The sequence below is a fragment of the Aspergillus japonicus genome (genome assembly GCF_003184785.1).
Source record: "Aspergillus japonicus CBS 114.51 unplaced genomic scaffold BO86scaffold_13, whole genome shotgun sequence".
Classification (NCBI taxonomy): domain Eukaryota; kingdom Fungi; phylum Ascomycota; class Eurotiomycetes; order Eurotiales; family Aspergillaceae; genus Aspergillus; species Aspergillus japonicus.
The window spans coordinates 45,193-70,484 of record NW_020291650.1 but is presented as its reverse complement, the minus strand read 5'-3'; the positions used below and the strand labels follow the sequence as shown (position 1 = coordinate 70,484).

General features: G+C 51.3%; 7 protein-coding genes and 1 non-coding gene across 8 annotated transcripts; 3 read left to right on the top strand and 5 right to left on the bottom strand.

Annotated features, from left to right (window-relative positions):
• The first annotated feature begins 505 nt into the window (after nucleotides 1-505).
• BO86DRAFT_t98 lies at nucleotides 506-595 on the top strand. The gene has a single exon. It is a non-coding gene; the product is annotated as a tRNA-Asp (tRNA).
• Nucleotides 596-5,131: 4,536 nt separating this feature from the next.
• BO86DRAFT_309053 (J domain-containing protein) lies at nucleotides 5,132-6,886 on the top strand (the record flags this gene model as incomplete). The annotated part of the gene is made up of 1 exon (XM_025667797.1): nucleotides 5,132-6,886. The coding sequence occupies one exon, from the start codon at nucleotides 5,132-5,134 to the stop codon at nucleotides 6,884-6,886; it is 1,755 nt and encodes a 584-aa protein (XP_025529375.1).
• Nucleotides 6,887-8,033: 1,147 nt separating this feature from the next.
• BO86DRAFT_39846 (uncharacterized protein) lies at nucleotides 8,034-8,574 on the bottom strand. Its single transcript, XM_025673557.1, has one exon. The coding sequence runs from the start codon at nucleotides 8,420-8,422 to the stop codon at nucleotides 8,132-8,134; it is 291 nt and encodes a 96-aa protein (XP_025529374.1). The 5' UTR covers nucleotides 8,423-8,574; the 3' UTR covers nucleotides 8,034-8,131.
• A 152-nt stretch (nucleotides 8,575-8,726) lies between these two features.
• Nucleotides 8,727-11,535, bottom strand: BO86DRAFT_397897 (AP-1 complex subunit gamma; the record flags this gene model as incomplete). The annotated part of the gene is made up of 5 exons (XM_025673517.1): nucleotides 8,727-8,822; nucleotides 8,879-10,991; nucleotides 11,042-11,230; nucleotides 11,295-11,418; nucleotides 11,526-11,535. The coding sequence occupies 5 exons, from the start codon at nucleotides 11,533-11,535 to the stop codon at nucleotides 8,727-8,729; spliced, it is 2,532 nt and encodes an 843-aa protein (XP_025529373.1).
• Nucleotides 11,536-12,471: 936 nt separating this feature from the next.
• BO86DRAFT_39834 (putative sterol o-acyltransferase (APE2)) lies at nucleotides 12,472-14,974 on the top strand. The gene is made up of 7 exons (XM_025673546.1): nucleotides 12,472-12,817; nucleotides 12,883-13,326; nucleotides 13,390-14,094; nucleotides 14,193-14,448; nucleotides 14,531-14,572; nucleotides 14,636-14,664; nucleotides 14,740-14,974. The coding sequence occupies exons 1-6, from the start codon at nucleotides 12,696-12,698 to the stop codon at nucleotides 14,660-14,662; spliced, it is 1,596 nt and encodes a 531-aa protein (XP_025529372.1). The 5' UTR covers nucleotides 12,472-12,695; the 3' UTR covers nucleotides 14,663-14,664; nucleotides 14,740-14,974.
• A 703-nt stretch (nucleotides 14,975-15,677) lies between these two features.
• BO86DRAFT_39806 (putative nucleotide-sugar transporter) lies at nucleotides 15,678-17,396 on the bottom strand. The gene is made up of 4 exons (XM_025673526.1): nucleotides 17,197-17,396; nucleotides 17,058-17,134; nucleotides 16,102-16,977; nucleotides 15,678-16,043 (listed from the first exon to the last, which is right to left on the bottom strand). The coding sequence occupies exons 1-4, from the start codon at nucleotides 17,278-17,280 to the stop codon at nucleotides 15,770-15,772; spliced, it is 1,311 nt and encodes a 436-aa protein (XP_025529371.1). The 5' UTR covers nucleotides 17,281-17,396; the 3' UTR covers nucleotides 15,678-15,769.
• An 835-nt stretch (nucleotides 17,397-18,231) lies between these two features.
• Nucleotides 18,232-22,936, bottom strand: BO86DRAFT_417535 (uncharacterized protein; the record flags this gene model as incomplete). Its single annotated transcript, XM_025675034.1, has 4 exons — nucleotides 18,232-19,659; nucleotides 19,715-22,540; nucleotides 22,594-22,696; nucleotides 22,809-22,936. 4 exons carry the CDS (start codon nucleotides 22,934-22,936, stop codon nucleotides 18,232-18,234), a joined length of 4,485 nt encoding a protein of 1,494 aa, XP_025529370.1.
• Nucleotides 22,937-23,228: 292 nt separating this feature from the next.
• BO86DRAFT_39799 (uncharacterized protein) lies at nucleotides 23,229-24,497 on the bottom strand. Its single transcript, XM_025673522.1, has 3 exons — nucleotides 24,422-24,497; nucleotides 23,815-24,309; nucleotides 23,229-23,598 (listed from the first exon to the last, which is right to left on the bottom strand). Exons 2-3 carry the CDS (start codon nucleotides 24,175-24,177, stop codon nucleotides 23,485-23,487), a joined length of 477 nt encoding a protein of 158 aa, XP_025529369.1. The 5' UTR covers nucleotides 24,178-24,309; nucleotides 24,422-24,497; the 3' UTR covers nucleotides 23,229-23,484.
• Nucleotides 24,498-25,292: the final 795 nt, after the last annotated feature.

Genomic DNA, 25,292 nt, shown 5'->3' with positions numbered 1-25,292 from the left:
TTGTAGTGCCTCGATCAGCGGTTACCAGTCGAGGATGGGTGACGAGGACCCATCTGGAACCGCCTAGTGAGGGGTTGCAGGCGCTTGACCCTGTCCTATGGACAGGGACGGAAGACTGAAAAGTGTGCTTGGTACTCCGTTGTAGTGGCGGGGCCGCGGCTTTGGGGACAAAGGGGGGCTTGTCTCCCGAGCAAGAAACCGATCGAATAGTGACTAAGAGACAGTCAACAACTGGGCTGGAAGTAGATCATCAGGACATACAGAGATATACGCCCACTCAAACGCAGTCAAAGGATCTTCAAGGTCAGGATATTTGGCAGGAATACTCGTAATCAATCGAGTGGCCTTACATTGTGGGGTAAACCGGCTGAGACAGGGAGGATGTTGAGCATGATGTAAAAGTAAAGGATGAGGGGTCTGTTGCTAGTTGATCTGCAAGATCCGAAGTAGCAATCACCAGCGTTTAGAGTCACAAAACAATTCTTCGATCTTCTATTAACAAGCTTCCTCGATGGTCTAACGGTCATGATTTCCGCTTGTCAATCCCAGTTGGGAACAAGCGCGGGAGACCTGGGTTCGACTCCCAGTCGGGGAGATCTCTTTTTGCGCCTTTCCCGCCCAGATCCTCTTTTGTATACCCAACTGCACACACTAACTACGTATGTACTTTTTAGGACGCAGCGACCAGCCACCTCCACCCGCGTGGCTCGGCTGTCCTTATTTCATGTAGATTCTCCCAGGCCCACTTTCCCGATGCTATGGAACAGATCAGCCCGGATGAAATGCTGATCGGTTCAGAGATGCCACAGTCGTACCCCAGCTGAGGTGGGGCCCGCATCAGCTTTCGTATTACTATTCATCGGTCATCCAACGCGAGGGCCACTTCCACTGCAATCTGAATCCGTCGACCGGAGTCCGGACAGCGCCACCTGGCTGGGGTTGGGGCGCTAAGGCGGCCATAGCCATGAGTTTCCTTTCAATTGAGCTAGTGGCTGAAACTAGAGCCCAAGTAGGTAAGGTAACCGCCCACTGGATTGATAAGATGCAGTCAGGATCGATAGTGGTCGAGATCATTGGTGGACGCTCGGTCATCCCCCTGATGCCGGCCTTCAACTTGTGACCGTGGAACCAGGGTGCGTACTGTGTCGAATTCGTCACTCTTCCACGAGGCACTCGCACTTGAGATTCACTTGCGCTTCCAAGCCCCACCTATAGGTAGGATACCATAGGTGGATGTTGCGGGCCAGCAAAGCTCGAAGCTGCCTGTATAGTCAAGTATGGTGTCTTCTGAAGTTCATGGAGCTCCGAGAAGCGACAGAAACATGCTCATTCGGTCAGATCTCATCGGAGATAGTGATACGTATGCCGTCGGCTGAAGGGTTGCTTGAGCGGCCGATCGGAGTCGGAGTACTGTACATCACCAAGCGATTATCGACTCCGCCGATCCTGCATCCAAGACGTTGCCGTAGCCAGAGACAAAGATACCCTCCGACTCAGCGAGGGGTCCATTATCCTCTTGATAACGTGTCGCACCATAATGCTACAGCTCCTAGACTACCTCAGGGAAAAAATCTTGACGAATGTCCATAGTAGCCGCTCTATTCTTACGCACCTTTGCACTGTGATTGGACGCGGCCCAACGAGAAATTGAAGCACCCGCCTGCAAGCTAATGCTGGGATAATCATTGCATGGTGTGCGGCCAAAATAAAAGGCCAAGCCTCGCTTCCGGGGCAGATGACCCGGTCTAGGGGCCGGTCACTCCTTCGAGAACAATCAGCGTCTTGAGGGGCACCCGTAGAAGGGATCATGGACACGGGCAGCATGAAGTGGCACAGGCAAGGTAATCTGACAGGCCAGTGCGAGGTGAGATTGGTGGAGCACGACCACATACAGTACGATCCAAGCGTAGAAGACATACTCCTCGACACACGTCGATTTTTCTTTTAGCTTTCATCGCAAGGTAGATCGAGGTGATTGATCTACAGATGCACGGGTCACGTCTTGGAGTTTGTGATGAATTAACCGCCAGGACAGGTCGAAGGGTGGACCTGGCATGAGCATGGACACGGGGACGAAGTTGTCGAGATCCAGGACAACCTGTAAAGATAACCACGGAACCGTTCGGGCCAACCCACGGGACCATTCCACGCGAACCGGATCGGATCGGTGATGTTAGATGACGGTGATAACCATGGATGCTTCGTCAGGTACCATGCTAATTGGTGTTCCCGGCGAGCGTGGGAGTCGCTGCATGTATCCGCTAGATTGGAATAAATTGCGCGATTCTCGGTCATCGTGCGAAGTTAATCTGTTCAAGAAGCTATGAATCACTATGGATCAGGGAGAAATCTCAAGAGAGGACGACAGAGAAGGGGTGGTGAGGGGGAGGCAATACGCCGAGCTAATTCAAGGCTGCAGAACCCGGCGTATCATCTCGGTGAGGCAACAGGAGTACGATGCAGCGGGGGGAAAGAGCGCACGCAGATGACTGTGAAGATGATTGGACTATAAAGGCCTCTCGGTGAAGGCAAAGGTGACCAGAAATTAGTCGACCTATAGAGGCAGTCGGAGAGCAGCCACGACGGTGTGGAAAGTTATGAACAGCGGAGATGCAAAGGGTGTGGCAGTCATAGCGGGCGCCAACGAGTTTGTGGTGTGGGCGGTGGTGATGCGGGGTTCTCCTGCTTCTGTTGATTGCTTGCTGCCACTGAGTGGCCACTGGTCAACCCCGAACAGGGTTTAGGGCGGGTGGTGAGATTCATGAGGGTCGGGATATCGACGATGATTAGTTGGCCTGGAACCATCTATCTGATCAATCAGCATGCAAGAGGGCAGTGCCAATTGAAGACTGGAGACTGCAGATTTGTAGAGAACCAAGTCACCAAATCCGAGGCCGATCGGAAAGACGAATCCACTTTCCCAAGTCCCAAGTCCCAAGTTCCATCTGCCCCGCATACCCTGACCGGTGGACGGTCGCCCTGGTGAACTGGGATAGTGGTGGTGCGTGCTCATCTGACATCTGACAGGACTCAGGAGATGAGAGGGGGAAAAGATAGTACAGACCAAAATAACGAGTTCTGTAGTTCTAATCCTTTTAGCACTCAGTATGAGGAAATAAAGTAGGCAAAGGAAGTGTGCTGGTCACTGGATCCGGGATTGATGACTACGGGCATTGTAGTTTCTAACCGAGGAAGAAGTCAACTGTGCCGTGTGGTATGTACTAGGTATGGTAAGTACTATTAGTACCCTAGTACAGTACCACGTACCCAAGTACCGTAGTACCGTACGGAGTACCTACTCTATCCCCCTCCGGGAACGGACCAGGCAGTCGAAGTATAGCCCGAACAACCGAGTGTCTGTACCACATCACTTCCGGTTTCCAGTTCGATTTGACAGATTCCATGTGTTCACCTGGGGAATATTAATCTCATCTGGCACCTCATCTGGAGAATAGAAGGAATTGGTAAGAGAAGAGACCCCCAACTCGCAACTCGATGCCTCTATTGCCTTAGGCAAGAACTGTCAATTGACCGCTTCATTCCATGAATGAGCCTCTCCCTTTCCGTCACTACGCCATCAGAAGAATACATCTAAGGAGAAGATTAAGGACGGAGAAAAGTCCCCATCGTTGGTTTCATCAACTTCACCGCTGCTTCTGAGTTGGTCCCATTTCCTTTTTCTTCCTCAAGAAGAGGGCGACAAACGCCTGAAGGAGACTGAGTCACTGCTAAGAGCAAAGAAGTGAAGTGAAGAAGCAGGGCTTCTCCTCTTTAAATTATTTATCATCATTGATTGCACTTGCTGATTACTCAGTGGAATGTGATCTTTCTTCCTCTCAGTACCATCAGCATCAGCAACAGCAACACTATCAGTCATCCCTTCCTTTCCTTCTTTGCCCCCAACATTAACCCACTCCACCTTTTGCATCGCCCGTGGCATCATCGAGCGTCTTGGACTAAGCTGAGCCAGCTCATGTTGCTGTCATTCTAACTCTTCTTGCCATCATTCATCATCAGTCTTATTCATCATCATCCACAGTGTGTGTGTGTGCCTATTCAGCAGTACCCATTGTTGCTAAACTTCCTAACGTGGTGCCACTTCACACGCCTATCCTTCTTTTGGACTAACACTTTTTCGACATTTCTACTTTTAGTTTTTGGGAGAGAATCAGCGTGGCGCAGTTTGCTTGGATCTGACCTTAGAAGATTATTTTTCTATTATTATTATTATTATTTTTCCCTTGTCTTTTTTTTTGGCCCCTCTGGTGTTGGTCGCCTCTCCCGTACGACGACTGACGGAGGAGGGACTGGCTGACCTGAACTTTACCATACTCTGACTATACAACCACTTTACATTCACTTTACATTCACTTTCTTTCCCCTGAACAGAATTACCCGGAAACACATCCATCCATCCATCCATCCATCCATCATCGCCCCAGTTTCCTCAAGTGGGTTCGTTCGTTTGTTCCCACCGATTGCTTGCCTGTTTTCCTTCTGAATCTCTGATTGATTACTCTCATACCAGTCAGTCTTCAGTAATAGTCTAATACCTTGATATTCGCTCTTCCCTTCTCTCTTCGTTTCTTGCCTGCCTGCCGGTTTTTCCCCTGGCTGACTATTATTGTTGTCATCCTATTCTCTATCCCCTTTTTTCCATTGTCTTCCCCCCCCCCTCTCCCCCTCCAATTACTATTCTGGCTGCATCTGCCTGCCTACCTGCCTGCCTGCCTACTGGTGCTGCACTGTCTCCCTCACTCCTCGGCTTCTCCCTCATTCTCTCATGTTCTCCATGAATTGGCCGCATATCCGATCTGGTGAAATCTTGAGCATGAGCCATTGATCGTCACGAGAACCCACGTCACCCCATCGTTCCCCCGTCCATCCGCCCACTCGACGCCAGGGTACCTGCACGATATCACACTGCCTCCATCCCGAAACTCGCCTCCCGCTACTTGTTTATCCTCCACCGCCTCGGTCGCTCCGATTTCCTTTTATACAGCGCCACACAACACCTCTCGCTTTCTGCTCTTCCTTAAAACCCCTTGTGTTATTCTGTTTCGGACCATACTAACATTTGTATGGTATTTGTGCCTTGTGTGCTTGATCAATTGATCACAGCTTTCACATCATGACCTCCATATCAGACATTGACCCATATGTGGTGTTGGGAGTCCAGAAAGATGCAACCCTGGCTGACATCAAATCCGCCCATCGCAAACTGGTGCTGAAGTGGCACCCCGACAAGGTCAAGGACGAAAGCCAACGGAGTCAGGCTCAGGATGAGTTTCAAAAGGTCCAACAGGCCTACGAACTTCTGTCCGATGAGACAAGAAGGGCCAAATATGACAACAAGGTCCGTCTTGCGGAGCTTCGACGAGAGATGATGGCGCGCGGCGGGAATCCTAACGGTTCACCCTCGCGAAGTAATGGTTCTGGTTCCACCGTGCCCCGCGAATACCGCAATGGGCGGATTTACGAAGAAAGAACTCCGGCCGATGCGACCAACTACTACGAGGAGGACGGCTTATATTCCGACGGAACACGGCCGACAGCTCGCAAGTACGATGATTATGGCAAGCGACGGGCCAAGGTGGCGGAGGAGAAGAAGAAGAAGGAGGCGAAGAGTGTCCCCCTGAGTGCCGCCCGCGCCGCGAAAGAGATGCTTCGGGACAACGTCAAGACGACCCACTCGTCTCGCGACAAGTACCGTACCAAGGAACGCAAGCGGGATGCCTACGACAAGAGGTATCCCGAACGGGCCGCCCCGTACAGCGAGTCTGAAGATGACGGCGCGGCTTCCGATTCTAGCGCATCATCATACTACGTACGAGTCAAACGGCCCTCGGAGAAACGAAGCCGGGAGTCGTCCACACGCAAGGCTCGACCAACCGAATCAACCCGTCGCCCGGAGCCTGCACGTTACGAATCGGAGGATTACTCAGATCGCATGGAGTCGAAGCATGAGAAGATGCACACTACCGCGCGGGACTACATTCTACGATCGAAAGGAACCGTTCCCATTGAAATTGATCGAAGGGCACGGGCATCTCGGTCGCCTCCTCGTCCTCACGCTTACGATTCAGCTGATCCCGAGTCCTCCTCCTCCCGGCGCTCGAATCGATCCAATCGTCCCAGCAAGGAAACTGTGCGGAGCTCAAGCTCCCGCAACAACTCTTACGAGCATATTGAGTCCCAGTCTCGACCCTACGACGCGAAGGTCCCCAGCATGCCCACGGCTGCAACATCACCAGCTGTCAAAGTATCCTCGTCAATTCGTCCTTCTCTTCAATCTTCACGATCTGCATCTACAGCGCAGTCCCATTCCCGACCGAAGACCCTAGGTCGTACGGAGCAGTTCCTTCTACACATGGTACACGACGGCAACTCTCGGACGACGAAGCTCCGAAATACAGACAAGTATGACTCCGGGTATTCTAGTCCGGGAACGCCGGACTTACCACCAGGCGAGAGCCCGATGAAGACCAGATATAAGATCGTGCCAGATACAGTCCTGGTGGAGCCGAGCATGCCGTCACCCCACGCGTCCTCAAGACATGCAAGGGGGCACTCGCCGCCTCGACAAGATCGTTCGGGGTCGAGCCGTCCTATGCCAAAACCAGTTCGCAGCAGTACTTATGCTTACCCAGCGGAGTATTCAGGTCGCTATGAGTCGTCATCTCGGCCTAGTGCCTCGAGGCAGTCTTCTTCGCGACCCCTCTATGGTGAGGTGGAATACACCCGTAGCAAGGATCGAGATTACAAGTACGCACGCGAGATCGGGCCAGAGCATATCCCCCATTCCGGTCGCGATGCCTATTCCCGGCGCATGGACGATTATCCCCATCCACCGATAGGAAGGCGGCAATCTGCTTACGCTCAATGAGTCGTTCTGGAGCCAGCAGCCAGTCGCCGGGAGATGAACCCATCGACGATGTTCACCACGTTTCTTTTCACTTCTTGCATACCGACGCGACCATTTCCACTCTTAACACAATACTGGCGAGGATTTGTCCGAGACGTCTGCTTTGATATACCCGTATTTCTTTCGATCTAATGGAGTAACTCTTCGTTTGTCTGTCGATGAATCCCTCAATCCATGACTCTAACTCTTTCCGATATTCGACGCCCTGACATTCAACTATTCTTCGCATACATCTTTGTTGTGCTTTATCTCTCACTACGATTGCAACTACTTCGGCGCATGGGATGGGGGTTTGACGTGGTTTGGTGCATTTGTTTTTCTGATGATCAAGGAAGGGGGTAAGAGGCAAGGGGTAATCCTCAATGAACCAGGAGTTTATGATGATGATTTACGAGTGACATGATCGAAATTTGGGAGGTAGCGCTTTTCGCAACAACAACAACAACAGCAACAGCAACAACAACACATAGCCACATATCCACTTAGTACAGTAGAAACTACCTATCATCCACACAATCTCAACAAGGAAACCCACGCAACACACCTAATCTCCATATTAATAGCAAGTAGTCTGTCCCTACTACATCATAATCATCATCATCCAGCTTTTCAAAGACATACTTTCTTCTTCCTGCTACAGTTTGGGTATTCATGCAGCAGCTCCCCTCACGGTGTCAATGCTTAATGTCGCCCCCTACGTAAATTGAAGAAAGGTGAAGAAGAAAAAAAATCTCCCCGCAAGCGAGCCAGCTAAGCCAGCCCACTCACCAGGTAGTAGGTAGTCAATAAGAAATAGTGTCTAGGTACTAGATAGGTACTACATAGTTACTACATACCATATTCAGGTAATGAACGAGTTGGGCCACCACCACCACCACCACCACCACTCAGGCTCAGCTACCGAGTTTAAAAACCCAACACAATCAAACCTCTCCCCCCCCTTCCCCCCACACTTACCCACCTATCGAACCCCCACAGTAGACTAACAGTTCCCAGTTCGGGGTTCGAACCTCTGTTCATCTGTTGGAAAGACCACCATCCCTGCCCCCGGGGGCCCCTCATTTTCTTTGCTGGGTAACGTACTGTATCTACCCTTTATAGTAAGCAGGATTGCCGAATTGGATTCATAGATTCATAGCCTAGCGACTGAGGGAGAAACGCCTACTCATCATAAGGGAGTCACGCATCACCGATGTACACAGTCCATCAAGCATTTACATAGAATCTGGAATAGAACAAAACAAGACGGGGGAGGAGGAAGAAGCCTGAGGATGAAGAACATGGAAGGAAGGAAAAAAAAAAAACTATATTTTGTGACAGCACACATCCATGACCCCACGGAGATACCGGGGCGCCGGGAGAAACCAGAATATCAGATTCGAAACTAAGCGGGTATGTGGATTCTGCAGATGTGCATGCATGGAATGTAATAGACGTGGAAGGATGATGATGTGTGTGTGTGTGTTTCCTTAGCAGAAAGGAGTGGGGGGAAGACATATTGGCTTGTTGTTTTGCTTCTCATTCCGTGTCTGACGTCGGTCGCTGCTGGCTTTGGGCGGCTAAATGTGATAGAAGAGGGTGACTGTGCTACATTTTGAGGCTGAGGAGCGAAATATGCTCAGGTGGAACATGAAGTATGAATTGTGGCAGTATCGTCTAGGCTAGAATGGATGATCGAGGGCGAGGGATGATAAAGTGGGATGTCAGATGAATGGGTGGAAGGTAGATAGATTAGGTCACGCGGCCTGCGTCCAGGCGGGCAATGAGTAGGATATGATATCAGTCAAGTCGTCCGTCGGCCTCATGGCTCAGTCCAGTCAACCTGATCCGTCACAGGGTCTGAACCATCCTTGGCATATGTGATCCGCAGACGTAGGCGAAGTTTAGGTGGGAGGGCCTGTGGCAAATATTAATATGCGTGCAAGAATATTGCAGGATAGCGGAAGGACTTACCCCGGCCAGGCCTGCAACTTTGAGCATCTGAATCCCCTCGTCACCAGCCTCCAGATCTGCCTTGCTGATCGCATTCAGCTGCAGACGTTGACTCTTGGGAACAGCAGCCTGCAATCCCACATTGGAGAATTGGCCAAAGTTTCCAACGTTACGGAACCGCGCCTGAATTTGCGCATTACCGTTGCTGGCACGTTGAACTTGAAGCGTAAGAGTCAAGTCATTCTTGTTATATGCTGTGTGCACCGGAGCCGAAGGTGCAGGGCTCGGAGCTGGCGACATAGCAGCCCCAACGCCTCCTAAAAGATCCAGACCGGAAGACGCGGACTGCGATACGTTGGGAGAAGGCGTAGTGCCATTGGAGTCGAAGAGACCCATGATCGCGCTAGTGTTGACGGATCCAGCCGGCTTTTGCGCGGGTTGAGGAGATGGTGATGACAGGCCTGAATCGCCACCGAGGATATCTGCCAGAAGGTCGGCTGTGTTCTGAGAGCCGTTGGTGGTTGGGCTAGTTGCTGGAGCATCGCCACCCATGAGGTCGAGCAGCATATCCTGCTCCGCCTGCTTAACCGGTTTCTTAGACTTATCCTTCAACAATTTGCTCTGGCGCTTCTTGGTCGGAGCACCCAAGACTCTTTGTTCTTCTCGAATCTCCGGGGGTGGCATACGTTCCAAAACACCACGGCGAACCTGATCATACCCAAACAGATTAGTGTACTCGATAGCCCGCTGTTGAATCTCGACACTCAGGTCAGCGGTGCGGCTGCTAAGGAAGCGACGGAGACGCTCAATCTCAGCGGGATCAGACATGCGCACGGTTAGCTTCATCGAAGCCGTGGTGATGTATTCGATTACGGTCTGAGTAGCATATGTGCTGTTAAGGATGTTGTTGAAGAGATCAACAATATCACTCTCCTTGACCTCCTTAACCAGTTCCTCTTCCTCATATTGACCACCACGCAGAAGATTGTCGCCGTATTCACCAATAACCCAGGTGGCGGCAAGGGTGAGACCCTCCTGTGAGATGTCCTCCTTCAGGGCTAGATAGAGCTTTTGCACAGAGTAGGTCTGCAAGTCCGGAGTGGTAGCGATGAGGCGGACAAAGGAGGACAGAATCTGCTCCTTCACGTATGCACCAGCAAGCTTGAGCACACGAAGGATGGTGTCAACATGCCAGCGCTTGTTGGGAGCATAGCGGTCTGCAGCAATCCCGATTTGCGTCGTCATCGCCGGCTTGAACTCGTTGTCGGCAACTTCCAGGAACGCAAGCAATTCCCGAACAAGCACGCGGACGTTGCTCTCGTTGATGAGCATGAAACTCAAGTCCAGAGCTCGTCTCCGGATACTGATATCTGGGTCGCGAAGACATTCCAAGATGGTGTTGCGGTGCCGCTGCACGGCATTGGGCTCGATGGCGACGACCTTGTTTAGCGTGTTGAGAGCGACATAGCGGATGTTGTTATCCTTGTTTGTAAGGAACTTTCCGAGAATGTTGACACCCAACACGCGGAGACCTGAGTCCGCCTCAATGTCGAGAATGGTGAGGACAGCCTCGTAGAGAATGGCATTACCGACATTCTTGGTCGAATCGGTGTTGGTAGCCACCTGCGCCAGAATGTCGTTGATTGACTCGCTCGTTGCCGCATCGCCTCTCCCCAGGACCCTAAGCAAGCGTAGAATCTTGACCTGTAGGAAAGGATCCGTGATACCCGAGACGTCATGTTCCGGAGCATATCCTGAACTGGTCAGACCTTTCAGAGCACGCACAAGTCCACCCGCCAGAGGCCTGAACATCTCAATCACTCCTTCTTGGCCCTCCTCGGCCTCTTCGGCCTCACACATATCAATGACCAAGGTCAAACCGCATAGCAGAACACCGTGGTTCCGATCTGACAGCAAATTCTTGGCTTTCTCGAGGAAATGTTCCTGTAGGTCAGGAACCTTGCGACAAACGCGCATGGCGCACAGCGCTGCCTTTCGCCGAATGTAAGGGTTCGCGGTGGACATCAGGGCTTCGACTTCGGGGAACAGATCTCGAGACATTTCGACTGATGCGATGTTTCCCAGGGCACACAGTGCCAGGCCAACGATATATTGGTTGGAGTGATTAAGGTCACTACCAGACGTCAGCAGGGAGCCGCTGGTGGTACTGGCATAGTCACTCACTTCTTCAAAGAGTTCGTTACCAGCGTCAATACTTCTTGGTTCTCGTCTAGCAGTAGCATAGTGCCCAGGTATCCCAGCCGCTTGTCTGCAAAGCGGTGGGATGCCAGTAGCTTCAAGCACTCGATCTGACCAAAGTGTGTCCGTTCACCCAGGGTGAACAGGTACAGAAGCTTGGCTACATTATTTCTCCTGTTCACACGTATAAGAACCCTGTTTGGAGGCAAAGATGCCAGTGGAGGATTGCATTGCTGACCGGACGTTTGAATCGTGGCTTTCTTCTCTGAAGGACGCACGGATGGCCGCACTCTCCTTTTGGATCACCGCTCGTTCGTCGGCGATTGTCTTGGCCGACCGGACATTTCGAATGAATTGCTTAACTATAATGTCAGTGCGACAAGGGAAAGATCGTCAGTGAATGAAGAGCCAAAGCGTGGACCAGGCGACAAGGTAGTGTTCTCGATGGAGGGGGGTTCCTTTCACATACGGGATGCCATAGCGGGCACAAGGACCCCTTACGGGGAAATGCAATAGAAAGGCGGGGGGAGGTCGCCCGGATAGAAGAGAACCGGGGGAAGGTGAGGGAAAGAGCGAAGAAGCCAGTCTGCGCAATCCCAAGAGGGGTGAATAGAAAGGAGAATGGAAGTGATCCTGGTGGGGGGGGGGTCGGGGGGGGACAGTAAAATCGGAGATTGTAGCAATAATAACTGATAAAGAAGATCGGGCCAGCAGACCAGGTCGTTCAAGACAGTTTCCAGATGGGTTGAGCCTCGCCCGCGCCTGCGACTTGGCCGCCTTGGCAAGAGCCCGCTATTTTCGGTCTAGCGTTGCTCGTGCCCCCTTCCCGTCTGCTATCACGTGCTCCACGCAGGATAGGGAGCCTGATATACCAGGCATACATTTTTCTGCCTTGCTGCGTACTCGTATTACGTACTTCGAATTGTACAGGCCGAGATCCTTACATCATCGGTCATAACTTCACTTCTACCAGTTCACTCGGACGGACACTGGCAGACACAAACAACCCCCGAGCTGCACGGAAGATGCGGAGACTCGGTCCAACTGCGCTTCCGATGACGTCCTTGCAATCCAGCCTTGAACACTCTCGCAACAATACCGATTTCCCCGAGACTCTTCCCCCCCCCCCCCCTGTGCAGCCGCTTCAGGTATGACATTAATCATTTTCCAAGATGGTGGTGCGCGAGTCATCTACAGTCTACTGCAGGAGGTGCATGCTGATGATCGCCCTTCCGCCTCCTAAAGGCTTTTAAGGCTTTAAAACATACTCCGGATCCGCGCCTCAATGTCCGACCTTTCTATACTTAACCCCTGGAACATCTTTCGTATTCGTTTTGGTCGGTTGGTCCCTGCACGAGCCAGATTTAAGGTGTGTGTCTCTCTGTCTGACTGTGCTCGAAGTATGGGATCCACATAAGAGACCGCATCACATCCCCTCTTCCCTCCCCCCTTCTGGATTTCTCTACTTGTCGCATGCCCCGTTGCATGCGTGGCAAAAAGAACAGATCAACTTACGTACAGCATCGTCTCATATATCAATTGCATTATTCCCCTTTTCCCATTGATTCTTCACTTGGTTCGATGTGACACTGTCTTGTTTCCCCTTTCCTCCATCCCCTTATCCGACGATTAGACCAACATGTCTTCTGCCATTCAACAAGTGAATGGCTCCCCGTTATTACGGCCGCGTGTGGTCCCGGTCATGAAGAAGTCGACGACGGATCCTACGTCCGTCCCTCCTTCGGAAAGCTTAGAGTCAAGGTAGGCAGCGAGCGATCAACTCCAACAGTTGTCGACTATTCGGACTGACAATCTTTGCTTTTTAGCGGCCATTCGACACCTGTTCCTGAAGATGCCCCGCCTTCCCTCCATTCGATTTCCACCGCCAGGAAACAAGCTCGAGCGCGCACACGGATCTTCTATACCATCGACTATGTGCCCCGAGTGTCCCATTTCGACCCGAGAAGCGACTACCGCAATTTCCGCGGGTTCTATACCCTGTTTTGGATCGCACTGTTTATTATGGTGGTCACCACAGCGCTTCGCAATATCAAGGATACTGGATCCCCTTTCAGAGTGAGAGTTTGGAACCTGTTGTCGGCAAACGTGTGGTCCATGGGCGTCAGTGACCTGGCTATGGTAGTGAGTAGCGCTGCAGTGCTACCCCTCCATCGCATAATCAGGGCTCGCGGTGGTGTTTGGCGCTGGAAAGGAGGAGGCATGGCCATGCAAAGTATCTTCGAAGCGGCCTGGGCCTGCCTATGGATCAAGTAGGTTTCGACAGCTACACCATTCCTGGGGTCATGATTTCATGAGCTAACCATGAGTTGCAGTTGGCCCTTTATGATGCGCTGGACCTGGACAGCGCAAGTATTCTTCACCCTCCATACATTGACTATCTTGATGAAAGTACACTCATATGCCTTCTACAACGGTCATCTCAGCGAGACTGAGCGTCGTTTGTCATCGCTTGACAAGCCCGGCTCTGTGTCCTTGGAAGCTCCGGTGCCGTATCCGGATGCCTCCCCTCGCCGGCACGCTGCCACCCGGCGCCATAGTCAACACGCACGATCCGAATCGATCGCCGAGTTGCGTGAGGATCTAGCCACGGAGCTGACCTCACCGATGGGCAATGTGACATACCCACAAAACCTGACGGTCACCAACTATGTGGATTTCATCTTCTGTCCCACTTTGTGCTACGAGTTGGAATACCCTCGGAACAGTGACCGGGACTGGATCGAGATCGGCCTGAAAACCCTCGCGATCTTCGGATGCATCTTTCTTCTGACGTTGACCAGCGAGGAGTTCATTGTGCCAGTCTTGAGCGAGGCCAACATCCAGCTCCACACCGTGTCAAGTATGACCGAAAAGGCTTTGATCATGGCGGAGACCATCAGCATGCTTCTCTTTCCCTTCCTGATCACCTTCCTGCTTGTCTTTCTCGTCATCTTCGAATATGTGCTGGGCGCTTTCGCAGAGCTGACTTGTTTTGCCGACCGTCATTTCTACTCGGATTGGTGGAACTCATGTGATTGGTACGTCTGCTGCACACGGACACCTCTGGTGGCTCTTACAGACGCTACTGATGATGTAGGTTGACATGAGCTGACAAGAACGTTTCTATGACATGCAGGCTGGAATTCTCCAGAGAATGGAACATCCCCGTGCACCACTTCCTCCGGCGCCATGTCTACTTCCCCTCCCTCTCCCACTTCTCCAAACCAGTCGCCATGTTCATCACCTTCCTCGTCAGCGCCATCGCTCACGAACTGGTCATGAGCTGTATCACCAAGAAGCTTCGTGGCTACGGCTTCCTCGCCATGATGCTCCAGCTGCCCATCGTTGCGGTCCAGCAGTCCAAGTACATAAAGGGGAAGACCATTCTTAACGTACGTGCATCCATAACACTCCAAAGCCACTCCCGAATATAGATAACATGGAACTAACAACTACTCTTTCTACCTCCATCAGAACGCCTTCTTCTGGCTATCGATGATTCTCGGATTATCCATGGTAAGTACTATCACTTAACCTTGGTCTCCCCAAAACTCAAGTAACACTCAACGCCCCATCCAGATGTGCGCACTCTACGTCCTAGTCTGAACGTATGCCATCCCACACAAACAAGCAAACACCCCGATAGACAATTTACTCGCCACATATACAAACCATCTACAAAGCTAGGACGCTATTACCATCGCCCCCACACCCCTACAATCAACCAATCACATACATATACCATATCTTATGTTCGATTCCTGAAGCATACCTCTCTTTTTCTTCGTCTCTGTGTTATCATTATCCCTTATATATATCCTGATATCTTCCATCATTATTGCATGAATAACCCCTCCTTCTGAGCGTGTCCTCACATTTTTATTTTTCCAATGCAATTTACATTGCTTGTACAGCATCAATCCCGCCGATTTTATGCCACGTGCCGATTTACGGCTTCTGCCTAGTCACGCCTTTTTATGAGACCGAGTTCCGGGTGAGAATATAGAAAGAAGACTGGATCTGAGAACGGGATTCGTGTATAAGGGATCTTTGTCCGGGACAGCGTGATAGATGAAGGGGTCCAAGATCATAAATACCGATAGAGACGATTGATTCTCAAAATATATCCTCGCCCGATCTGGTGGACCCTAGCCCTAGGCCACATGTGCTGGATTGGCATATTTTCCACAAACCAGCCAGATGCAATTCACACAACCAATGGACGAAACTGAATAACCATGATAAAATCTTATTGCCATTCTGCTGCATCGATGTCGCCATCGTCTATTCCAAAGATCTTGCCAAATAGTCGAACAAGAAGTAAAAACTCGATTACGTGACCATGATAGCGCCTGGAAAACAAAAAATGACAGGACGATGGAAATGGTTGAACGCGACGGAAAGCCACTTACTCGGCCAATCGGAAACCCGCCATACCAAGAAAATATATATATAGGTGCAATGAGACGGGTTTTCCCGGCCGATCTCCAAATGGTTGTGGGGAGCGTGTACCTAGGTAGAGTGAACATATCCAATACAGTGACCAGCCATCCAAGCCAATGACCTCTAAAAGCCCGACAGTAACAAAGTGTAGCTAGACAAATTGATCAACACCGTCTTAGCCAGCCCAAGGAAGCCAAAATTGAGAGATGTCATGTTGTGGGACAAAACGGGCCAAGTCCAACTGTGCGTTTTTGTGCACAGTCCGGACTTCTAAATATGCTCGATGGGTTCCTCGGGAAGAAGAATAACTCTTTCGCGGCGATCACGAGGAAGACAAGCTTTGAGTGGGGGCTGGATAATGTCGTTGAAAAGGAAGGTCCCGTAGACTAGCAGAGCAAAGCCAGCCACCTGGAGCCATTTGAAGGTTTCCCAGCCGAGAGCTAGAGAGACAAGCCAAATGAAGAGGGTGCGGCACGTGTCAATGGTACTACGCGATGTAGCCGAAACGGTGTGAGTAACGGAAAGCCCAAAGAAATTGAAGCCGCTGCAGTAGAGACACTTAGTATCAACGAGATTGAAGCTGTTTAGTGGTGATAACTTACCCAATGCTGATCATGATCAGAAGGCTGGAGATGGCGATTGAACGGTTGTGGAGAATCTGGCGCCAGCCTTCCTTTGCGTCGAAGTAGCCATAGCGACCTGCCTCGGTCCGTCCGACAGCCAGGTACATGATGATCGAGCAGATAACAGTCACGCTGAACCCAAAGATACCCTCCCAACCGACAACTTGAAGAGGATCCATGGCGTAATGTTCCAGGATCCATTCCTCGAGCACGAACTGCGAAGCGGTGAAGATCTGCGCGGCGGCAATGAGAAGAACACCGATCAGTGTTTGCACGGCTTCTGGAGTCCGTGCAGTGGTCTGCACTTCTCGGAGAGCATGTGTGATGGCTGCTGCTGCATTCTCTGGGGTAGAGTCATGGCCCTGGCTGAATAGTGCGCCTGCAAGGCCTACCAGCGCAACGCCAAGAACGACCACAAACAGTGCCGCCCAGTGATAAATGTGGAGTTTACGGTGGAGAAAGATCACACTGAAGAGGCCAACAAAAAGGACGAGGGCACCCCGGGTCATTTGGTAGATACTGGCGGCGACGAACAGCAGCCCGACGTTCATCAAAGTAGTACCTGCAATGTCACAGCATGCTGGTGCTGCAAGGAGGAAGATCCTCCATCCTTGGAGACGAATGCGCCCATCAGGTGATTCATCGGGCTTGGTGGAATCACGAAGATGTTCGGGACCCCGAATCGTGTAATCCTCCTCTTCTTCGTCAAGCGCATCGTCGTTGTGGACGGGATGATAGCCACCCGCCAGAAGAGGGGAGGAGTTGCTGGACAAGCGAAGAGCGATGTAGCGCTGGTAGAGGTATGAAAATAAAACGACAAGCCAGCTGCCCATCTCGCCAATGAACATTTGGATGCTATCATGATCCAGATGATATGAGCGTTATATAGCCAATTGGTACAGAAAGAGAGAGAGAGAGAGAGAGAGATAGCATACGTCTGGATCACCGGTTGCTCAAAAGTGTGACGATACTTGGGGTCTGGAGAGTCACAATTACGAACACATTGCATGTCCTATCAGCAGACATTGTCAGTCATATTCAAAAAAAGGCAAGATAATCAGTGGAGCATCAAACCTGATACTTGTTGAGGATTGTATTGCAAACCCCAGTCACGAGCATCATCGTGACCAGGAAGGGGACGGTGGCTTTGCTCGCCATTATTGCTGTTTGTTGAAGCTAACAACAAATAGAAAAAGAGCTTTAGATGTAATATGTATACAGATAAGGCTCGGTATCCGACGTATGGAGGGAAAGGTTTAATATTTAGTGAAGGAAGCGCGATAGAGATAGCCGACCAAGGAGCGCAAGAGGCCGGTCGCATATGCTGCGGTAGAAATCAGATCATCAACGGTGAGATAGACGGTGAGATAGAGTAATCTATTGACAACCCATCATGGAACCTGACGGGGGTTGAGAGGGGAGGGAGTTGGTTGGTGGTGGGGGAATAACACGGAACAAAGACGGGGATGGTGATGGTGATGGTGATGGGAAGAGGAGGAGGAGATGGCAAAATGACGGACGGGGTCGAGGATAGGATGGATCGACCTAAAGTTAGCTTATCGGAACGGCAGCTGATCTCCAGTGGCGGTGGGGAACAAGCCAGCCACGGATCACGGGATCCGTCCTTCTCTATTGTACAGCAACTTATTTACAGTACAGCACAGCTACTAACAAGGTCCTCATTCTCAGGACTATTTCGATTCTCGGCGTATTCATGAGATCATTCTCTAGTATCTATATCCACAGAAACATGGAAGCTCTTGAAGAATGTTCCGACTCAAGGTCGTATCCAATCCAATGATTGTAATAGCCTTAGAACTGCTGCTAATCACATTAATCCCCCCAACTCAAAAGACACTTCACTGTCTGCGAGGGCCAAAAAAAAGAGACTCTTCTTTTTCCCTCACTTGCTCCTTGCAACGCCATGGCTAAGAATGAAATGATAGCAAAATGTAGAATGAAGACCCAGGCAATCACTCCTGTGTCCCCCGGTTAATGTACATCCGGCCTGCAATCAATTATGCCAGCAGAAACATAGAATCCACTACGCCATTCGCCAGCTCAAAATCATAAACGGCGCTCATGAGATAACAGAAAACATGGATCAGATCACATGGCAATGATGGCGATTCCACCGTCATCAACATTCATGCCCGTGTCTTTACGGTCAATCATCTCCCAATCAATGTCGTCCCATGAGTCGTTCATCAGAAGACCGTCTTCGAATCGGCCCGGGAGGTTGATCCAATCCACAGGAATCCAATTCTCGTCCGCGATTTCTCCGGTCTTGCCGTTGACCTCGGCACTCTTTGGTAGCTCGTTATCTTTAGGGGTCTGGGTGATAAGACCGGTCTCGATTGAGTCCGGAGTGTCCTCGGATTGGGAATTGGTAAACATCTCAGGATTGAGAAACTCGTCCATCGCCCCAAAGCCCAGGCCCGCATCGTCCCCGAGATCCAAGAACGTGTCCTGAATCGTTTCGAGGGAAATGGTACTGTTTGCCCATGGGTCGGCTGTCATCACGTCCATTGCCGGGGGTGCGTGTTCCAGGGGCTTGGTCGCTTCTTTCTTATCGCCCTTGCTGGTCGTTGGCTTGAGAGGAGATGACGTAGGCGCTTTGGCTGAAGAAGTACGGGGAGTTAGTTGCAAATTCGAGGCCGGGGAACTAGGCTTGGGTCCCAGTTGACTGGGAGCACGGCCCATGGGAGTCGCGCCCCCAGGAACTGGCGTACCTCCAAGCTTGGTATCGTGTTTCGTTGGAGATGATGCTGGACCAAGCTTGCCGAGGGCCTGTGAGGTGTCCTTACTGCTTTCTAATCGTCCTTGCTCTTCCTCTTTGACAAGGTTGGTACGGAAACTCTCCAGGGCAAACTCCAGCGGATTCTCAATTGGCTCTTCGATCTTGTGGCATTCTTCGACGTGACTGTCTAGCGCGCTTTGAGTGGCAAAGCCATGATAATGGTTCTGACATTCAGCAACACTGCACTTGAAAGCGCCGCTCAAAGCTGCACCAGCCAGCTTCACCTCTGCGCCTGTTTGCTTGTTTGCTTGAGCCTTGGGCACTGAAGTTCCAAGCACGGGGGTAGCACCGGCATGAGACTGCTTTCGCTTCTTCGGAGGGGGCAGCTTCAACTGCTCGGGAGGTATACTACCGGGTCCATAAGCGTGGGGAACACCTTGAGGCGAGGGTGCGCCGAATGGTGCCTGTGGAATTCCGGAAGGTCCTGATGCGGTCTGGCTGGAAGCTCGACGAGCACGCTGAAGAGCCTCTTCCTGTTGCTGTAACTGGTGCAGGTTCGTCGCGTTCAGAGCGGGCATGTTGTTCGGGAGGCTGGCCGGTGCCACAGATCCACCTTGTGGGGCACTGGGTCGCTGACCCGGTAACTGGCTTTGCTGCTGGTTTACTCGGGCGATCATATGATGGAACAACTTTTTGATATAGTTAGTGGTTCCTGCGAGATACTCGGGCGTGATCGTGTACTGGTCAGCGAGTGCCCAATCAGCCCCGGGTTTGAATTGTCTCATCAATTGTATCCGCTGTAGGCGCCATTAGCTGAATGCAGACGAGGGATAAAAGGTGACGAAGACCTACCATCGCAAGTAAACTGCGGACATTCCGCTCCTGGCCGGGTATTTTTGCTATAAATTGAACAAGCGCATCCATCCTACCCAAATAGTCTGTCGAGTCACGCAGCTGCTGAGACATGCTTGCCTTCTGCTCCGGTGTAATTGCAACAGGCTCAACAGGCGGCGCAGTCTTAGCGATTTCCTCGTACATCATTACAATCCTTTCTGGTAGATTGTTCCATGCATCTTCAGCGGAAGTCCTACTGATGGATCCACGGCCTTGTGCCTGTTGCCTCCGCAAATGTAGCTCCAGCTGAGCACGTTGCTGGGGTGTCATAGCCGCCAGCTGTTCGCGGGTGAAAAACATGTTGGGCCTGTTGGGAACGGGGACGGGTCCTCCTTGTGAAGTGGCAGGTTGAGTCGGCTTTTGTATGGGCGTAGTTTGAACTTCCGTGGGCTCCTCATTTGGAAGCTTCCTCTTGGGTGCCTGCTTGGTGGCAGAAGCTTTGTTGCCTTTTCCAGCAGTTGTAGCCTGAGCCTTTGCCGTCGCATTCTGCGGGCCCTGCTGCGATGTAGACTGCGGAGCTTGGGACTCTAGCTTGGCTTGAGGAACTGTTGGAGGAACATTGACAGGAGGCTGCGAAGTTATCTGAGACTGTTGGCCCTGTTGGCCCTGTTGACCCTGTTGACCCTGTTGACCCTGTTGAGCAGCCAAGGCGCGAGCTTGCGCTGCCTGTATCTGCTTCTGTCTGTTCCGGTGAAGCAAATCACGGAGTTGTTCGTCACTCAGGCTCTGGACCTGTGGACCAAGGCGCTGCCTGGCCAGCTGGATATCTTGTGAAGTGATCGGGCGTATGGCAGGCATATTGATGGAAGGTTGCTGCTGACCGGATGGGAATTGATTATTCATGAAGGGCTGCGATTGTCCCTGGAATTGTGTTGGCATCCAAGGGCCCTGACCGTTCTGTTCCGCGCCACGGCCGCCTTCTTTCGATTGAGCAAGAATCTGGGCAAGATGCAGTTTCTGCAAAGCCATTAATTTTTGTATGTCTACGCCCCCGAGTAGTTGTGGGTTCGAAGCTGCCAATTGTTTCAGTTGACCCCATGTCTTTATATGCTTCGGAACAGGCGACGAAATGTTCGGGTTGTTGTTTAGAATTGCTGGGGGGAAATGCAAGAGGTCCATTTCCTTGACTTGGTCAGGGGACATTTCGATGCCTCTGCCATGTTGGCGAAGAAGCTGCAACTTGTACATGTCATGTTGGCGCTGTTGCTGTTGCTGTTGTTGTCGCTGCTGAACCGACATCTGTTGTCCAGGCAGCATCTGGCTGTTCATATTGGCAATGTGCTGTTGCAAATTGAGAGGTGCTCGCATGTTCTGGCCGTTGCCAATCTGGCCGGGCAACATCTGCTGGCCTTGGCCTTGCTGTGGGAAGTTTTGCTGGATCGGGATGGACTGTTGTTGATTTGCCCGTAACAGAGCCTGGTTGTTCGCCAGCCGGCGCTGCTGGAAGAAGAGATTCAGCTGTTCATTGCTCATTTGGTTCAGTTGCTCTTGAAGTTGTGGAGGCAGCCCGGGTGGTATTTGAGGCCGTTGCATTGATGGCTGTCCGCCCATGGACTGGACATTAGCCTGCTGCTGCCCCATACCAGGAGCGCGAGACGGAGGCCGAACCTGTGCAGCAACCTGCGCCGGAGACATTTGACCTGGGGCCATAGGGCGGTTCAGCATGGACATTGCGGGACTTTGTTGTGTCATTTGGTGTTGCATCTGGGACCCGGCTTGTCCATTTTGAGTCATTGCGATCTGCGCTCTTTGTGCTGCCTGAACGCGTGCTGCCTGTTGGGCTTGGGTCTCGGTTTGTAGTTGCGGTGTCTGTTGAGATCTACCTTGCGAAACATTCTGTGCGCCCTGTGGATGCTGCGCAAGGAATTGAGGGCTGATACCGGATTGTGCGTTTTGGTTGAGCTGAGGGCCCATCTGGAACATATTCGATGCCGTCTGATTAATGGGCAAGGAGCTAGCTGGCACCACAAGCTGGCCCGCTTCCTGAGACCGCAACCCATCCGCCTGTTGCCCTTGAATGTTGTCGACACTACCGATGAACGATGGCTCCGGGTTCTGTTGGTTTCCCATGGGGTATGCGGAGTCACGCTGTAGGTTCAGCATATTTGTTAACATTTGTCGCTGCTGTGGGTTCATCGTTTCTGCCAGCATTGCAGCCCCATTAGGGTCGACACCATTACCCTGAGCACGAGCCATTTCCATTCGGTTCCGCTTGAACCGTCGAAGCTGGGTCAGAGCCTGCGAGCGGAAGAAGTAAGTCAACGGATCCATGTTCTTCTTGGATAGGTATTGGCGCTGCTCTGGCGACATATTCTGCAGATTCAACTTGATCTTCTCCAAGTCTTCTTGGGGAGTTTTTGAGATGATTTGGCTTGCAACTCGACAGACTTGCTCATATTCCTGAGCGGAAAGAGTTTGGAGTTCGTCGTTGTATGGAAATCCAATGCCGGGCCTTTGCTGAGCTCTTTGTTGCATGATGTTCTGCTGTTGCTGTTGCGGCTGTTGCGGCTGCTGTTGCTGTTGCGGCTGTTGGGATTGTGGACGATGTTGCATTCCATTTTGCTGGCCCAGGTCACCAAGACCCATTGACATATGTTGTTGCCCTGGCATCGGAGACGCCTGCATGGGGTGGTTCATTTGTGCAGGAAATCCTGCCTGACCAACACCAGTCATCCCCGCCGTTGGGCCCTGGGGCATCATTCCGTTCTGCATCACAGCAGCTTGTCGTGCGCGGGTGTCGCGAATATGAACGAGCTTCTCGTTGCAGTTCCTCTCGTATTCAGTCTAGAAGTGTTAGGTTGGTATAGCAATGAAGTCCAAAACGTAGGGATGCACACCTTTTCTCTTGCGTCTTTGAAGGCTTTCTGTTCGAAAGCCAATGCCGCATGGGCGGCACTTTGCGTGTCAATGCGGGGTGTTATGAGACGGAGTGATGTAATCCTGGTGTGGAAAAGGTTAGGTTGACAAAGCCACGCCTAGTCGAACTGGTTACACGAATCTCAAGCCACAGAAAGCGGTCAAGAGCACGTGTATGGACACAACGGCCACTTACATTTGATAGACCTTCATTGCCCGATCACTGATCGGTACTTCCGCTCGCCATCCTGAATACTGACCCTGGGCCTGCAGAGCTTGCGCGACCTGAGACAAGATTATCGAATTGTTGTTACCACCATTCATACCTCCACCCCCGTTGGGGAGGTTTGCCGGATTCATGTCAACAACCCCCTCAATGGGGATCGAGGAGCAGTCCGCGCAGGCCTTCGTTTGACGTCAGCATTCGCTGGCCCGAATGCCAAGCGTTACACCTTGCGATAGAATCTTCGTGATCGATGAAGACTTGATCGCACTCCAGATATTTCGGTGAGTAAGCTAGCTTGGGGGGATTAACCGCAAGAGGGGCTCGGACAGTCGAGGGCGATGTTGAGAGAAGCGGTTAGCGCTCCGAGTGTGGTCGCGATAGGGACGAAGACGGCAGCGATATGAGCTTCGCTGTTGATTCCGAGAATTTTGTTCGAAACGCAAGAAGACGAATGATGGAGAGTAGGTCGTGGGATACGAGTGGAAGACGCAGGACCAACACAGCAAGGGAAAACAAGGCGTTCGGGCACCAGTGGTGAGTTGAGGGTGGTGTTGTTGGCAGGCGCCCGGAAAGTGGCTTGGAGGGGGGTTTGCGGGCGGGCTAGGCAGGATTACACTGATGTATCTTGGATCAGTGACAGGGATGTTTAATGTATTGCACCGCTTAGTTCGCAAGATCGTTCGGGGTGACAAGGTATGGAGCTTCCCAGAGTCACAAGAGATGAGAGAGATAAGGAAGAAAACAAGTCGAAGTTAGAAGCCTAGGTGCAAGGGTAGCACATGTCAGTGAATGTTGGGAGAAGAGACTCGCTCCGAAAGCACATTTCGCAGTTAGGAGAGAGAAGCGAGCATTCACTCGTCGAAGAATCCCGGTGTTTTGGCTAGGCAATGGATGCAGAGGTGCGCAAAAAAGCCGAACGGTCGGCAGAAGAGGGCGCTAGGATGAACCGAGCAGTAGGAGGGAATCTTCAACTCACCCGATAATAGCTCCTCCGATCTGGCGGAGAAGATTCAAATATGGAAAGAAGAGATGAAGGTAGAAAGAACGAAAGGCGAGAGAGGAACAGAGAAACAGAAAGAGAATGGGGTCCGAAGGAGAGGGAGGGAGAAGGAGAAAGAGAGTCAAAATGCGGCGATCGATCACGAAACGAGGAAACAGAGTCTAGGTGGGTTGGGTGGGTAGGTAGGCAAATTGGGGGGGGGGAGGGACTACCCAGAAGAGAAAAGCTGGGCAGGAAATAGGGAAACAAGAAAATGAAAATGGATGAATGGCCGTAATAGACCCCCAATATACGGGCAAGGCAACAAAGGGGAGAGGGCAGAGACGCTAAAGATCTCATGCACGGAAAGAGAGAGAGAGAGAGAGAGAGGAAGGAAGCGAGAGAAGAGAAAGAGAGAGAAGAAGAGAAAGAGAGAAGGTGGTGGTGTCGGTGGTAGTAGAGAGGTGGTGGTGTAGAAAAGAGAGGGAGACTCTTTTGAGGTCAGTCAATCAGTCAGTCATTTTAGTTCAGTAGATACTCCGTACTGTACGTGGTATTAAGGTAGTTCGAGTTTAATACTACTAAGGTATAAGGAAAGGTACACCTTACCTGATAGTAGTTTAGTCTAACGGAAGTCAAGTTGGGTGGTGGTAAGTTAATAATATGAGTGGTAGTAGTCGTGGAAAGTGGGTTGGGTGGCCGTGGATGATGATGGCCGTGATGGCCGTGATGGTAATACACCTAAAATCATTCAGGAATTAGTTACCTAGTGTTAGTGGCCTGAGGCGCCAGATGCAGACAGGTGAGTGGTTCTGGTGGCCCTGGGGCGATTAACGCTACGTACCTAGACTTAGAGTACTAACTAACTCTACTGAAGGATGAAGGTACTGTACCCCCTCCCGTCCCCGTGCCCAGGACCACTTGGGGATCTGCCCGTTGGTCCTGCTCATCATCAGCTTCTTGGTACTGTACTAACCTTCTGAGAAGGAAACTAGGGAAAACCTGGTAAACCTGAACTTAACCCAGTCGCCAACTGACAACTCGATGGATTGCTCGATTATTATTTGAGCGCCTGTTGGCCACTTCCCCCCACCCCCAAATCGTCCTTATTAGTCTGCCTGAGTAAGTTGTCATTGATTCAGGCTATAAGTGATCCAGTTACTGTACTTTATACTGTACTGTACATCATACTGTGTACATGAATTTTATACGCAACATGACTACTCTAGCAGGACATTTGTACTTCAGGTCAAGATTGTCTGATCATCTCCTATCCGCATTACTTACCTATTCATAAATTCTTCTCTTCCTCTCTCTCTCTCTCTCTCTCTCTCTCAACCTTATGTACCCATAGGAGGGGATCGCCCTTAGGAACTGACGGGGAGCCAGCCGACGGAGACCCAAAAAAAAGCGGGCCATCCTCTTTTTTTGCTTTCTGGTCCGTTCCCCATCACCGGAAATTCCTGGTACGAGTA

Bases quoted from the DNA above. Each gene is read 5' to 3' on its own strand.
- BO86DRAFT_39846 (XM_025673557.1), bottom strand. From the start codon at position 8,422: ATGTCTTCCCCCCACTCCTTTCTGCTAAGGAAACACACACACACACAT.
- BO86DRAFT_39834 (XM_025673546.1), top strand. From the start codon at position 12,696: ATGTCTTCTGCCATTCAACAAGTGAATGGCTCCCCGTTATTACGGCCG. The intron at 13,327-13,389 runs GTAGGTTTCGAC...CATGAGTTGCAG, and splicing joins TGGGCCTGCCTATGGATCAA to TTGGCCCTTTATGATGCGCT. The intron at 14,573-14,635 runs GTAAGTACTATC...CGCCCCATCCAG, and splicing joins TGATTCTCGGATTATCCATG to ATGTGCGCACTCTACGTCCT.
- BO86DRAFT_39806 (XM_025673526.1), bottom strand. From the start codon at position 17,280: ATGGCGAGCAAAGCCACCGTCCCCTTCCTGGTCACGATGATGCTCGTG. The intron at 16,978-17,057 runs GTATGCTATCTC...GGATCATGATAG, and splicing joins GAGCAACCGGTGATCCAGAC to CATCCAAATGTTCATTGGCG. The intron at 16,044-16,101 runs GTAAGTTATCAC...TCTCTACTGCAG, and splicing joins CTGATCATGATCAGCATTGG to CGGCTTCAATTTCTTTGGGC.
- BO86DRAFT_39799 (XM_025673522.1), bottom strand. From the start codon at position 24,177: ATGAGATCTTTAGCGTCTCTGCCCTCTCCCCTTTGTTGCCTTGCCCGT. The intron at 23,599-23,814 runs GTGAGTTGAAGA...CCTTGCACCTAG, and splicing joins ATCGGAGGAGCTATTATCGG to GCTTCTAACTTCGACTTGTT.